General features: G+C 40.5%; 1 protein-coding gene across 2 annotated transcripts in view; it reads right to left on the minus strand.

Moving 5' to 3' along the window:
* The window catches only part of COL28A1 (collagen type XXVIII alpha 1 chain), a 166,980-nt gene that overhangs the window by 60,103 nt on the left and 93,166 nt on the right, over positions 1-13,711 (minus strand). For both annotated transcript variants that reach the window (XM_029929394.1, XM_029929393.1), the window contains exon 26: positions 1,449-1,517. In XM_029929394.1, coding sequence (XP_029785254.1) covers positions 1,449-1,517 — 69 coding nt within the window. The remainder of the gene's footprint in view (positions 1-1,448; positions 1,518-13,711) is intronic.

Raw genomic sequence — 13,711 nt, forward strand, 5'->3', positions numbered from 1 at the left:
TGGTATTTACTTTATTATGGAGGTCTAGAAATGAACCCTCAATGTCTCCATGGTATGCCTATATAAATATATTAAAGCCTCTAAAAAGTCACACAATAGAGAGATTAGTTTAACTTTGCTTATTTCAGAAGTTCCCAAATTAACACTCGATGGAGCAAGCTTTGAGCAATGCTAGATTTATAGAAGTTACTATACAAGTCAGTTTTCTTTTCTTTCCACTACAGACAAAAGCTTTATTTTTTTATTGTAAGAGGAACACCTGCTCATTTGAAAAAAACCTAATTAACTAAAAATAGAAATAAGATAACAATGAAGAAGGAAAAATAGACCCCTCTTTGTACCACCCAGTGATAACAACTACTAAGTCTTGGGTATATCTTCATTCATATCAAGTGATCTATAAAGTTAAGAAATCGCCTACTGCCAGAATGAAGTTGATGGACAAAGAAGGATAAACTAAGAATCTTGGTAATTCTGGGATCATCAGTAAAATCTTTGACTCATAAAGACTTTTCTCTTTCCTGTCTGATAAGGGGGCTCTAATTCATTTCTCTGCATCTTAGTCACGAATATACGTGTTTGAAATTTGCATTTGTAATGGGAGGCTCATTGACACTTGTTCCCCTATGAGCACGCTTGATACTTTTTTTCTAGTTTTTTAACAAATCAAAGACTTGTTTGTTAAGCGTGTGAATCAACGATTAAAGCAGGGCTTTTGAGCCTCCGAATTATTGCCTTTTCGAGCTGGCTAATTCTTTGTGACGGTGCTGTCCTGTGTACGGTACGATGTCTAACAGCATCCTGGGCCCCCGCCCGCTAGCTGCCAGCAGCACCCTTCCCTGGTTGCGACACCCAAACATGATTGCAGACATTGCCAAATGTCTCCCTGTGGCGGCCTGGGAAGGCAAGAGCTCCCTCATTGAAAAGCACTTGATTAAGAGAATGAAAGATGAATAATCACCAAAATGGAGATGGCAGAAGAAAGAGAAATAGAAATGAGAGCAAAGGGGATCCGGAGGAAGTTTCTCTCACGTTCCATGGGGACAATAAATCTGGACCCTTGCACTGAGGCCCTGACAGAGTGGCCTATGCACATTTGTCACAATAGATATATTCACAGGCATCCTGTTAAAAGGCCAGCTGAGGCACCTCGGACCAAAGTAAAGATGCGCTTCTTAAGGATGGCACAGCCTTTAAGAAACCTGGAAATATTTTGAGCATTTTGCAACCACTTTCTTAAGAGACACTTCCTAATTTCTTTGGGGGAAATAAAATAGATTTATAAACGTAAAGGGTCTATTTTACTGAAAGCTCACATGATATGAGAAAGTAAGCAGTCAAGAAAAATAAGTCAACACTAAAATAAACATCTGCTATGAAGTTAATGTTGACTTGGTTGGCACCAATGGTTCCTGACATGCACACAGAGCTCAGACTTTCAGACTCACCTTTGGCCCCTGGGTTCCTATGCCCCGAGGCCCAGAGGGGCCAGGGGGTCCTCTGACCCCAGGCTCTCCCTGAAAAGACACAATGAATGACAAGTTACTGATTAAAAAGAAACTTTATATGGTATATTTTATGTAAAATGTCATACTTCATATTAATATTCTATATGAACTTTCCTATAAGAAAATATATTTTATAACCCAAACCCTTGAATTTGATTGAGATGTTAATTGGGGCCCTTTCTGCTGGATCATTTTCCTGTACTTGACAAAGGGAATGTTATTGCCCTTTGTTTTCACACCTTATTGCCATTTATGCAATCTTCCAGCCAATTGATACGGCTCCACTTCAAAGCAACCAAATCAGTTAACTTCTTAACAACATACTACGTACTTTTTTCAGAGCTCCCTTCTCTGGAATTGGGAGAAGTGCCACCATTGTGAGTGGAGAGAGAAAGAAGAGACGAGAATAAACAGAAACCATTGAAGGATAGAGCCCCTTCCTGAACTAGTCGCTCCTGTTGTTTCACACAGCAGAGATGATGCTACTTGGGGTCGCAGATGAACTTTGTGAGACTTCTGCCCCCAAGAGCAGTTGCGGCCATGGGACAAGTTCTATAAAGTCTTTTCAGGGTCCCCAAAGCATTTTGGAATAGGCAACTAGCCTCGAAAAGTGGTAGGGCCTGATTAGGGTAGGTTGGCCCTGTGGCTAGACCCATGTGAGATGTGAATCTTAGGAAAAAGCAGAGAAATAAAAATCTCTTCCTCAGCTACCTTCTATGTACCCAGCACTGTGCTGTGCACGTTCACATATGCCAAGTGACATAGTATTCACGACAGCCCTGTATCACAGCGATGACTAACTTCCTAACTTCTCTGAACCTCGGTAAATTCATCAGATGCACAGAAAGTCGTGTTTCTATTTCACGGGGATGACAGAGAGGTGAGACAAAGAATGTGAGTATGTGTATCATAATGTCTAGCTGAGTAGGCGCTTGGGAAATGTTAACTGCTTATTGCAGCTTTTATCTTTTAAAAAAAGTTTGTTTATTTATTCTTGAGAGAGAGAGACAGAGAGAAAAAAATAAAGAGACAGAGAGACAAAAGTGTGAGCAGGGAAGAAGCAGAGAAAGAGGCAGACGCAGAATCCAAAGCAGGCTTCAGGCTTTCAACACAGAGCCTGATGCGGGGCTTGAACCCACGAATCATGAGATCACGACCTAAGCTGAAGTCAGATGCTTAACCAACTGAACCAACCAGGTACCCCTCACTGCAGCTCTTATTAAAGAGAAATTAGTTAGCCCACAGCTGCCCAGCTATTGAGAAGCAGGACTAGGAGGACGTGGAGGAGGAGGAATCCTCATCAATCGCTGGTACAGCCACTTTGGAAAACAGTTTGGTAGTTTCTTATAAAATTCAACATCAATTTACCATATGATCTAGTAATTTCACTCCTGCACCCAAGGGATTTCCATCTGAACATTCTTAGCAAGTTGTTCATAATAGCTAAAAACTAGAAACAACCTAAATGCCCATCAACTGATAAAGGGATAGACAAAGCATGGTGGATTTCTCCATGAAAAGGAATGAACTACAGCTACATGCTACCACACGGATGAACCTCAAAACTTCTTAATAAAAGAAGCCAGATATATGAGACCACATACTGCCTAACTCCATGTGTGTGAAATGTCCAGAGAAGGCAAATCTGTAGAGACAGAAAGCAAATCCGTAATTGCCTGGGACCAGGAATAGGAACTAGCACAGGATCAACTGTAAATGGGCATAAGGGATTTTGCTGAGGGGAAGAAAATGTCCTAAAACTCATCTATGGTGAGGTCATACAACTCGCTACATGTACTTTAAAGATCATTGAAAGCTGCACTTGGAATGGCTGAGTTGTGTGATATATAAAATATGCTTCAGTGAAATTATAAAGAAAAAAAGACAGAAACCAAAGCCAGGCTTTGAAGATAAATCTCCCAAGTTCTTGCCCCAGATGCATTTTTATCCATGTTCTGTTAGGAGCTAAATAGCTTGTAGGTTTCAACAGTGCAAATATCATGGCTTGTAAGAAATGATGACATTGTGTATCTAGCGAAACAGCCCATCCTTATTTAACTTTACTTTCTATGTATAAATCCTAAAATACTTCTAGAGAAAACAAGGCCTTTTAAACTTTATTTTATTACTGACTTAATTCTTTTAATGTCTATTTTCATAATTACCAATTTTCCTTTCGCTTGCAGCCCACTTTTATGATTCTTGTCTCCTGTCTCCATCTCTTCCACTTAGTTCTTAGCTGCTTTTGTGACCACAGGTAGTAATTCTCTCTCTAACACCTCTCTCCTCTGACCCCCAACTTTTAGTGACCTCCAGATTCTCCCAGCTTAAATGGTCTCCCCTATCATCAAGAGCTCCAAGTAGAGGACACGAACATGTCCTGTATCACATACACTTCTGCGTCTCTCCTCTCTTGAGGTAACTTTAGAGGCAGTATCTGTGAGTTCACTGAGGGGTGGCCCGTAGCTATGGCTGACTCATACGTGCTGCATTTTGACACCTTCCAGCAAAACAGAACCCCAGGCAGACGCAGTTCAATAGACGTTACCCAAAATCATTCAACGTTTTATCAAAAATAATTGTCTTCTTTGCCTTGTTACTGTCAACCCCACCCCAGATACGATGACTCCCTCTCTCGTGTTTCTATTCGCCTCTGCCCTTCTGTGGTGAGGTTGGAAAACATATGCCTGCAACCTGTGTGATGGAGAGTAGACAGCCCCACCTGGGAAGCATTCTGCCAAAAAACCAGAACCCGTATCTGAGCAAGTCTCTAAATCTGAGGATGTACAACCCAAAGACCTAGAAACATGTAACCCCATAAGAATAGAGTGGACAAGGTGCACGTGGGTGGCTCAGTCAGTTAAGCATCTGACTTTGGCTCAGATTATGATCTCATGGTCCATGAGTTCAAGCCCTGCATCAGGCTCTATGCTGACAGCTCAGAGCCTGGAGCCTGCTTCAGATTATGTGTCTCCCTCTCTCTCTCTCTCTGCCCCTCCCCTGCTCCCCTGCTCGCTTTCTCTCTCTCTCTCTCTCTCTCTCTCTCCCTCTCTTTCAAAAATAAACATTAAAAATTTAAAAAAAAAGAATAGTTTGGACAAGACCCAAATGGACAAAGAACTCATCTACACAGAAAGTCCAAGGAAAAAACAAAGGATGACTAACCTTTGATTCAAAGAGATTTAAGAAGCATCTCAATCAAATGCAATGTGTGGACATCATTTGGATCCCAATTCAAACAAACCAACTGCAACAAATTTATAAGACAGGCTGGTAAATTTGAACACTGGCTATTCAATGATACTAAGAAATTATTAATATTGTTTAGGTTTGCTAATGGTACTACAATTGTGTTTTTAAAAGGAGCTTTTATATCTGAGAGACAAACGCTAAACCTTTATATAGGAGATGTTTGGGATCGGCGTCAGAGTACTGCAGCGGGAGAGGGCAGAAAGGATAATAGAAGATTGGCCACATACTGATAATGGTTGAAGTGCAACAGGCAAATGGGAGTTCATTTCACTAGCCTTTCTACTTCTATATATGCTTGATAATCTTCATAATAAAATGTTTTAATAGTATCTTTAAATGTATGAAACAATATCTGATAAAAATATGACCAGTGAAGGTCAGGAAAGATTGCTGTGATGTTCACCCCTAATGAGGAAAAGAATACAAGATTTTAAAGACAGAAATATGCGCAAAGGGTAAAAGCACACAAGTGGATTCGGTATCATTAGAGCGTACATGCATCTGATGCATTCTTGGCATGCTCCAAATGGTATACAACTTTTAAAAATTAAGAATATAAAGGAAAAGTAGGGTATGTTTTTTATTGAGTAAATATTTCTTTTAAGAAAGAATCCAACCTACAATTCAATTTGTGGTATTTTTTTGGTGATGGTTTTAATGAAAAACTTCCTTCTCAATTAGTATTAATCATACTCACACACACACACACACACACACACACACACACAAACGCGTGCACACACAGAGTCCAGATGGGAAAGCAAGGGGGAAAAACAGCTGAAATAAGTTGTGAGTGTACTTTAGGCCAGTCCTGTCCATGGTCATTATTGCTTCTCATTCTCTCTCTTACTCGGCTCCCCCTAACTCTCATCATGTAGGAGTGCCTGCAGGCTGAATGCAGACCTTGTAGACACCTTATTGCTCTCTCTATCCTTGAACCTTGGCCAGTGAACTCTGAGGGTGTGATTCCCACTCACCTGTGATGCTTCAGTGTTTGCCTCAAACAAGCTGTCCATCTTCATCCATATAACTATTGACATATAACTATGTTTTACAAAATAATCTTTTGTAACTTTCTGACCTAGTTAAATTTAATATGATGTATGCATCTCATATATAGATAGTCTTCAAACCAAGTCTTATCTTAGCCTCTTCTGCAGATGCTAGCGTTGGTCTGTAACATGGTATTAGGGTTGTGCGTGGTGTTTCTGTATCATACTTTGTAATAGGTGGGAATATCGCTTAATGAACTATGTGAGTCCATAGAGATAGTGTCTCTCTACTATGGTGGGATCTTGAAAACATATGTCTTTTGCTCCATGGGCCATGTGCCCATATGAGGCCACAGCACCGGGTAAGTGCATACAAGAAAACCATGGTCAAGACTCACTTCACCATTTGATGGCCCCCCATCGGCCACAATGCAGCAAAAGTGGTGCCTAAGAAGTACCTCTTTCAGACATGACATTTACAAACATGCAGTTTTATTGTCAGTGGATGGCGTGACAATCACACAAAAAAAGGAATTACAACAGGTGCTCGCACAGCTGGACATGCAGGATCTGAGAGTTATTAGAACCTGCAGAGGGAGCCCTTGCATCAGGAGATAATAAACAGGCAAATTCTGGAGTTGCCATTTTTAACCATACCCATAAATTTTATAACCACATAACCTAAGCCCTACCCTAACCTTCCTCAACAAAACAAGACAAAACAAATCAAAACTATTTTGATTGCCCAGAGTTCCTCTTGGCCCACAAAGGGAATTGTAGACTCAAGATACTCTTTCCATTTTCACAGGTTTAGGTTTCACATGGTCAGGTTTAGAACTAACTACCTTCAGGACTTGTATATGTAATTTAACAAATGATTCAGCGACGGTTTTACCTAGACCATAACCTTGCACAGTGGTTGAAAATCATTCATTGATTAATATCACAAATTTCCCTTTTTAAAAGAAGGAAAAAGAAACCGAACACATTATCACCTTCCTTCTTCTCCTCAATTCTCTTTGCTCTGGTTAGCATTAAACTTACAATTAATGATAAAATCAATAATAATTAACATTTATTAAATTTATTGTGTGGCAGGTACTTTTCATTCATTATCTTATCCAAACCTATCAACATCAATTTACTTCATTTAATAGATTAGGGAAACGGAGACAGGTAAGAATACATGATTTGCCCAAAACCACACTGCCAGCGGCAATTCAAACCCAGCTCTCACTCTAGAGCCAGTCTCCCATCTTGGTGTTGACTGGTGCTGGATGCAATATGCTAACATCTCCATAGACTTTCTCCCAACTGCCATTAAATGCAAAGACACGGCTCCGTGGCTGTGAGCATTGCTTCCTATACTCAGTCAATCACACTCTCTCGAGGAGAAGAAAGGAAGCATCCTCATGTCCAGACCCCTGACAGACCCACACAACCTGGACCCGCTGCCTAAGGCCTCCCACTTCATTTCCCTGCCATTGCCCTTGCTCAGTTTTATGGCTTACCCGAATTATTTACTCAGTCTCATTCTAAATTTTGTTTTATTTTTTAATGTTTTTAATTTATGTTTGAGAGAGGGAGAGAGAATGTGAGCAGGGGAGGTTCAGAGAGAGAGGGAGACACAGAATCTGAAGCAGGCTCCAGACTCTGAGCTGTCAGCACAAAGCCCGACGTGGGGCTCGAACCCACGACCCGTGAGATCATGACCTGAGCCAAAGTCGGACGCTTAACCAGGCACCATCCGGGCGCCCTATACTCAGTCTCATTCTAGATCTTCTACCTACACAGTTCTTATTTTCTGCATGTACCCCTACGGCAATATATTTGATTTGGCAGAGTAACACATACTATGACTGCTACTACTACTTTAGTGTGTTACAGTTTATTAAAATGTTTTCTAGACATTATTCCGCTAATTTCTCAAACCACAGTTGAGGAAGCTAAGTCTCAGGGAAATTAAATGCCTTGCTGAGGTCACACAGCTAGTAAGGAACAGGTTTCAGGTGAAGCAGTGAAAAGGAAACACTCTATTATACCTTCTATATTTTATAAAATTTAAATATAATATTTGAGAAGATAGTGCTCTTAGAGAGAAAGCAGCCCAGTGAGACTGTCCCCCCCCCACACACACACACACAGACAAGGCTTTAATCACTGTCTCTCCCCTGGCTGTGCCACTTAGGTCCCTGTCACTCTTTGAGAGCTTGATAGAAGCTGGTTACAGTTGTTCTGAAAGGGATTTCATGTTTTTCTACTTGGTGCACAATGAAAATCAAACTGAATTCCCTATGGAAGGAATTTGCTTCTTAAAAATTTTCCAAGGGATAGTACTCAAGATTCCCCAAATGATGAGACCAGGGAATGATTGAGTTTTAAAATCAGGCATATGTCTGGAGTGCCTGGGGGACTCAGTTGGCTGAGCATCTAATTCAGTTTTGGCTCAGGTCATGATCTCAGGGATTCATGAGATGGAGCCTTGAGTTAGTCTCTGGACTAACAGCGTGGAGCCTGCGTGGGATTCTCTCTCTGCCTCTCTCCTGCTCGCCGTCTCTCTCTCTCAAATTAAATAAACTTAAAAAAAATTAAGGCATAAGTCAAAGCACTGATTAGCAACTGTTTAATATTTTTTTCCTTTCTGGCTTCTAAATAAAATTAAGATATACCCACCAAGCCCCAACTACCACATACACGAGCACCACTCTGGAATGGATTATATAATGAACATGTGTCCTGGTTTAGTGACTGCACTACCTCCCTTGTGGTTGTCAGGATGTCAATGGAAATTTTAGAGGCCTTACTCTAAGCATACGAATAGACAACCTGATATTGATAGTGGGTACTGGTTATTGACTGGCCATTGTTGTAGTACTGAGGGTGCTGAGGGTGTTACTGACACCCTTCAACGTAAGAAGGGAGACAGTAACAATCACCAGAATGATTATCAGGGAGATGAGAAAATAATTAAGAAGGTGCTAGAAAACAAGTGCTCAAATCATGATAACATTTTTTTATCATATTTTCCTAGCAATGTCAAAATATTTAAAATAATTTGAATTCTTCCAATTAATTTCTCTCTTAGAATTTTATTTTTTTCTTTTATAGTTAATTGTCAAGTTGGTTTCCATATAACACTCAGTGCTCATCCCCACAAGTGCCCCCCACCATGCCCATCATCCCCCTGCTCTTCACCCCCTACCCCATCAACCCTCAGTTTGTTCTCAGTATTCAAGTGTCTCTCCTAGTTTGCTTCCCTCCCTCTCCCCAACTACTTTTCCCCCTTTCCCTCCCCCACGGTCCTGTTAAGTTTCTCCTGTTACACTTATGAGTGAAAACATATGATATCTGTTTTTCTCTGCCTGATTTATTTCACTTAGCATAACACCCTCGAGTTCCATCCATGTTGCTACAAATGGCCAGATTTCATTCTTTCTCATTGCCATGTAGTATTCCATTGTATATGCAAACCATGTCTTCTTGACTCATTCATCAGTTGATGGGCATTTAGGCTCTCTCCATGATTTGGCTATTCTCTTAGAACTTTAATATTCACCCCCAAAGCGGCAGTTTCTCAAAGCCCATGATAATTTAAAAACTTGCTTTAGAATCCAGAGAGAGTATTTCTTTTCTCAAAATCAACTCATCAAAGATGAACAAATGATTCCCCTGTGCCAAGAATCTCATTGGCAAGAGAGAGAGCTTTTCTCATTTATCTGAGTTAAGAACCGTAAAAATAAAAATACTGATACTGTCCCTAATGACAGAGAGAAGAGAAGGCTCTCTTGTACTGATATTCAATATAATTTCCCACCGGGGGAGCTCTCCGCTAGTCTGCATGATTGAAAATAAAAATGTGTTGATGGTGAGTTGGGTGGCTTCTGTTAAGAGGATTTAGTGTGTGTCTCCAGGGTGGAAGGGGAAGGATGGCTGTGCTGCTGGGGAGAGAAATGCAGAGCCAGGAAACCAGCAGAGAGAGATGAAAGCAACCCTGAAGGTCACAAGATAGGCCAGAATACAGTTCTAATTTTTAAGAACATACATATGGAACTGAATTGGGGAATAACCTTGCAACGTCACCTAGTCAAGTTTCTCCGGTCTTGAATGTGACCTCTTTTGAAATCTAAAGGTCAAATTGCTTGGCATTTCAACTTGCTATGGCTCTGGCTTTAATTAGTCCCAGTTTTGAGCCGAATGTCCTGCCTGTCACAATGTTGCAGACATTTTGTGGGAGGTGGCTTTCTTCACCTCCAACTTGGAGTCACAGACCCTTAACTTCACTGTCATTAAACCTGCATCCAAGGCCAGCCCTCCTTGTCAGATACTGTTCAAAATGGAGTTTCTTGTCCAGTCCATGTCCACCAATGGAATCCGCAAATTCCTACTGCATCTCTGTGTGAATCGCTCCTCTGTTCTGCCACTGCCTGTTGGTGGGGTCCACATATGCGAGCCATTGCAGAGAACAGAGGGGCAATTCAAGTGCTGGGAACATTTTTAGAATAATGATACTCGGTGGAATTTCACGGAGACTTGCGATTTAATTTATAACTATGGGTCACTTTTGTCAAATAAAGCATGTGTTTACAATATTCAAACATTTAAATCTTTGGGGAAATGTTTAACTCTTTGGGGTTTGGGTTTCCCTTTAGTGTTTACATAATTTAAGTTCTGATGATGGAAAAGTTAGGATAGAAAGAGAAACAATCCAATTGTACACTAAATGGTGCCAAGATCTCTGGAAGATAGACAGCTTTGAAGATTAAGCATCTGTGGGTCAGGGTGAGTCATTCTTTCTGCTCTGATTTATCCATCCACTTAGATTTCATTCATCCATCCATACCCATCATCTCCCTCTTACACATGAACACATGTTTGTATTGTAAAGGGGCAAGTTCAATCTTTCTGGTTCTTGATTTTCTCACCTATAAAATAAGGGAATAGTTTACAATGCCACAATATTCTGGAAATATTTAGGTAGTATATAATATATATTTATGTAGTTTACAGTAATAATAGCAACAACAACCCAATAGGTATTCTCTGCCTACAGATTTTATTCCAACCACTAGATGGTTAAGAGGTCCCTTGAATGCCCTAAAAGGCAGGTTAGATTTCCTCTGTGCAAGGACTGGCCCAAGCAGCCTGCTCCAGAGCTTTAGGGAAGGCTTGGCTTCCTCTCTGATGAGCTGGCACACTGAAGGGAGCCACTGAGAGAGCCAAGAGAGGTGCATGGCAGAATGCACTCACCCTTACGGAGCTCAGGAGAGTCACCCTTGTATTTCTCTTCTAAGAGGTCAAGAATAAACTCTTGCCATCAGAGATGACAGCGGATCAGCCCCTGAATGACATGCACCTCATGAGCCTTTGCAGATGAAAATACAGGAGCAAAGAGTTATCTGGGCTTCTCAAAGGGAGAAGAGATTCACATAATCATTGTCCCCAAATCACAAATGGTCCTTCTCATCTATAGGGGTCCAGGCAGTATTAAGTAAGACCTTTGAGCTTGCCTTCCCCATCAACAAACAAGTGAGGTTCCAGGGAACTGGGCGCTAGATGAGCACATCCCACTTAGTAAGGAACCAAATTGTCAGTTCTTCTTTCAAAAGTAGATGTTAAAACTATATGTACTATCTGCTGGGAAGTGTAGTTTCTGTAAGAATTTTAGAAATCTTTCAGAAGCCCAGGTCAAAATTTGGATGCAATTCAAGGTAATTGTATATAGAAGTACTACACCACTGATGTCATATGGAATTCTTCCACTTGGAAAAAATCCAGAGGGCACCATAAGAGTGCAGGATGTCAGGGACTGCTTTTGATATGTTTTGAAACATAGGAGCTTTGATTCTAATGTCTGTGTCATATGCTAAACACATGTGCCCTTAACTAAATATCACAAAAACCTACCATACGTTGTCAACCTTAATGGTTTCCTCATTTCAAAACAGATTTGTTTTGTGAGTTAATGCACTAAGGTCAATATTTTAAGGTGACTACACAGAGTTTAAATGAAAAACATATCAGATATATATGTCTCTACAATTATACACACACACACACATACATGCATAATTACAATTTATCTGTTATTTTAAGTCAGAATGGAAGGAGAAGAATTTTGTACATCCTTGAGACCAGCACTTTTGCTACCATTGACATGTTTAGGTATTTCAAGGGTCTCATCTCCACTTTACCAAACCAGAAGGACAAAATTAGGTAGAATTAAACTTTTCCAGATTTTTTTTTTTAATTTGTGTGTGTGTTTCCAAAAGTTTTCTTCAGAGAAAAAGGCCACATAGAAACTTTATGGCCTCTACAAAGACAAGAGATGATATTGAAAGTTACTTAAAAGCTGGTGTTTGCTTTTAGAATTTATTTTCAGTTTATGATCCACGTTCTTTCATTCCAAAACCAGCTCACACTCCTAACATTTCTAGGGCCAGAAATTTCCGGGATCACATATCTTCCCAGCATCCACAGGAAGAGGCCAAAGAGAGAAAGAAAAGGCAGCTGGGGGGGGGGGCAGGGGGACAGAGGCAAGTCCTGCCTACATTCTCTTCTCCTCTCAGCTGGGACCAAGCTCTTAGCTTCTGCCTCCACTCAGCCTCCTGCGTGGGCGAACAGAGGTAACGAGCGTCCCTTGAGACACATCACTGGCAACATGCTGGCTGTTTCAAAAAGTAAAATAGGCATAGGGTGCCTGAGTGTCTCAGACAGTTTGGTGTCTGACTCCTGGTTTCTGCTCAGGTTGTAATCTCACGGTTTGTGAGTTCGAGCCCTGCATTGGGCTCTGGGCTGACAACACAGAGCCTGCTTGGGATTCTTTTTCTCTGTCTCTCTCTTTCTGTTCCTGCTGCTCTCTCTCTCTTTCTCTCAAAATAAATAAATAAAACTTAAAAAAAAAAAAGTAAAATAGGCAGGATAAAATTTTGAAGGAATATTCTTTTTCCTTATTTTTCCCCCTCAAGTGTTATGCTAGCCAATACAAGGAACTTTCAGAGAAAAACAGTATATGAAATCATTTAGTAAATCTTTTTTTTAAATTTATTTTAATGTTTATTTTATTATTTTTGAGAGAGAGAGAGAGAGAGAGAGACAGAGTGTGAGCAGGGGAAGGACAGAGAAAGAGAGGGAGATACAATATCCAAAGCAGGCTCCAGGCTCGGAGCTGTCAGCACAGAGCCCGATGCAGGGCTCGAACTCACAAACCGGGAGATCATGACATGAGCCAAAGTCAGACATTGAACTGACTAAGCTACCCACGTGCCCCAAAATCATTTAGTAAATCTTTTAGCCTGTATGTTAAATAACCTGACACAGTGGAATATTCACAGGAAACATTTTAAAATGTTCTATGCGTGTAAGTGCCTGACTTTATTATCATTGCTGAATATAAAGCAGCCGCATAATAGTATAATTTAATATAATACAATGTATACTTAAATATAATAATGTCCTCAGAAGAAATGTAAATGATCATGTCTCTACTAGAATACAAATGTATTACAGTAGATATTTAACATATTTTTTCATGCCATAATTTAAACAAGTTTCTACTTTCCTAGCAGAAGGAATATTTCTATAATACCAAAAGCTCTTACCAGCGCTTCATTCAGAGCAGACAATAACAAGGTGTATGTATTGAAATGTCATTCTATTTTTAAATTTTAACATTTGACAGATTATCATGCTTTAAGGGAAAAAGGAACACTTCAATACCCAAATTTAGTATGGTTTATTGACGCTGTCAAGGGGTATCAGACGACTGGATTCAGTCCTGAGTCGGACCAAGCCAGAACCTTGATCAAAGCATCTCAGCGGTGCTCCGCTGACCAGTTTACACAGTGCTGTCAGACACAGCCTCCGCCTGGATTCTCGTGACTACCCTCACAGAGAACCGGGGAGTCAAGCTGTCCTTCAGAGACAATGATTAGTGCCACCGGTCTTCAGTCTTTGGTGCTA

Source organism: Suricata suricatta, chromosome 2, assembly GCF_006229205.1.
Source record: "Suricata suricatta isolate VVHF042 chromosome 2, meerkat_22Aug2017_6uvM2_HiC, whole genome shotgun sequence".
NCBI lineage: Eukaryota > Metazoa > Chordata > Mammalia > Carnivora > Herpestidae > Suricata > Suricata suricatta.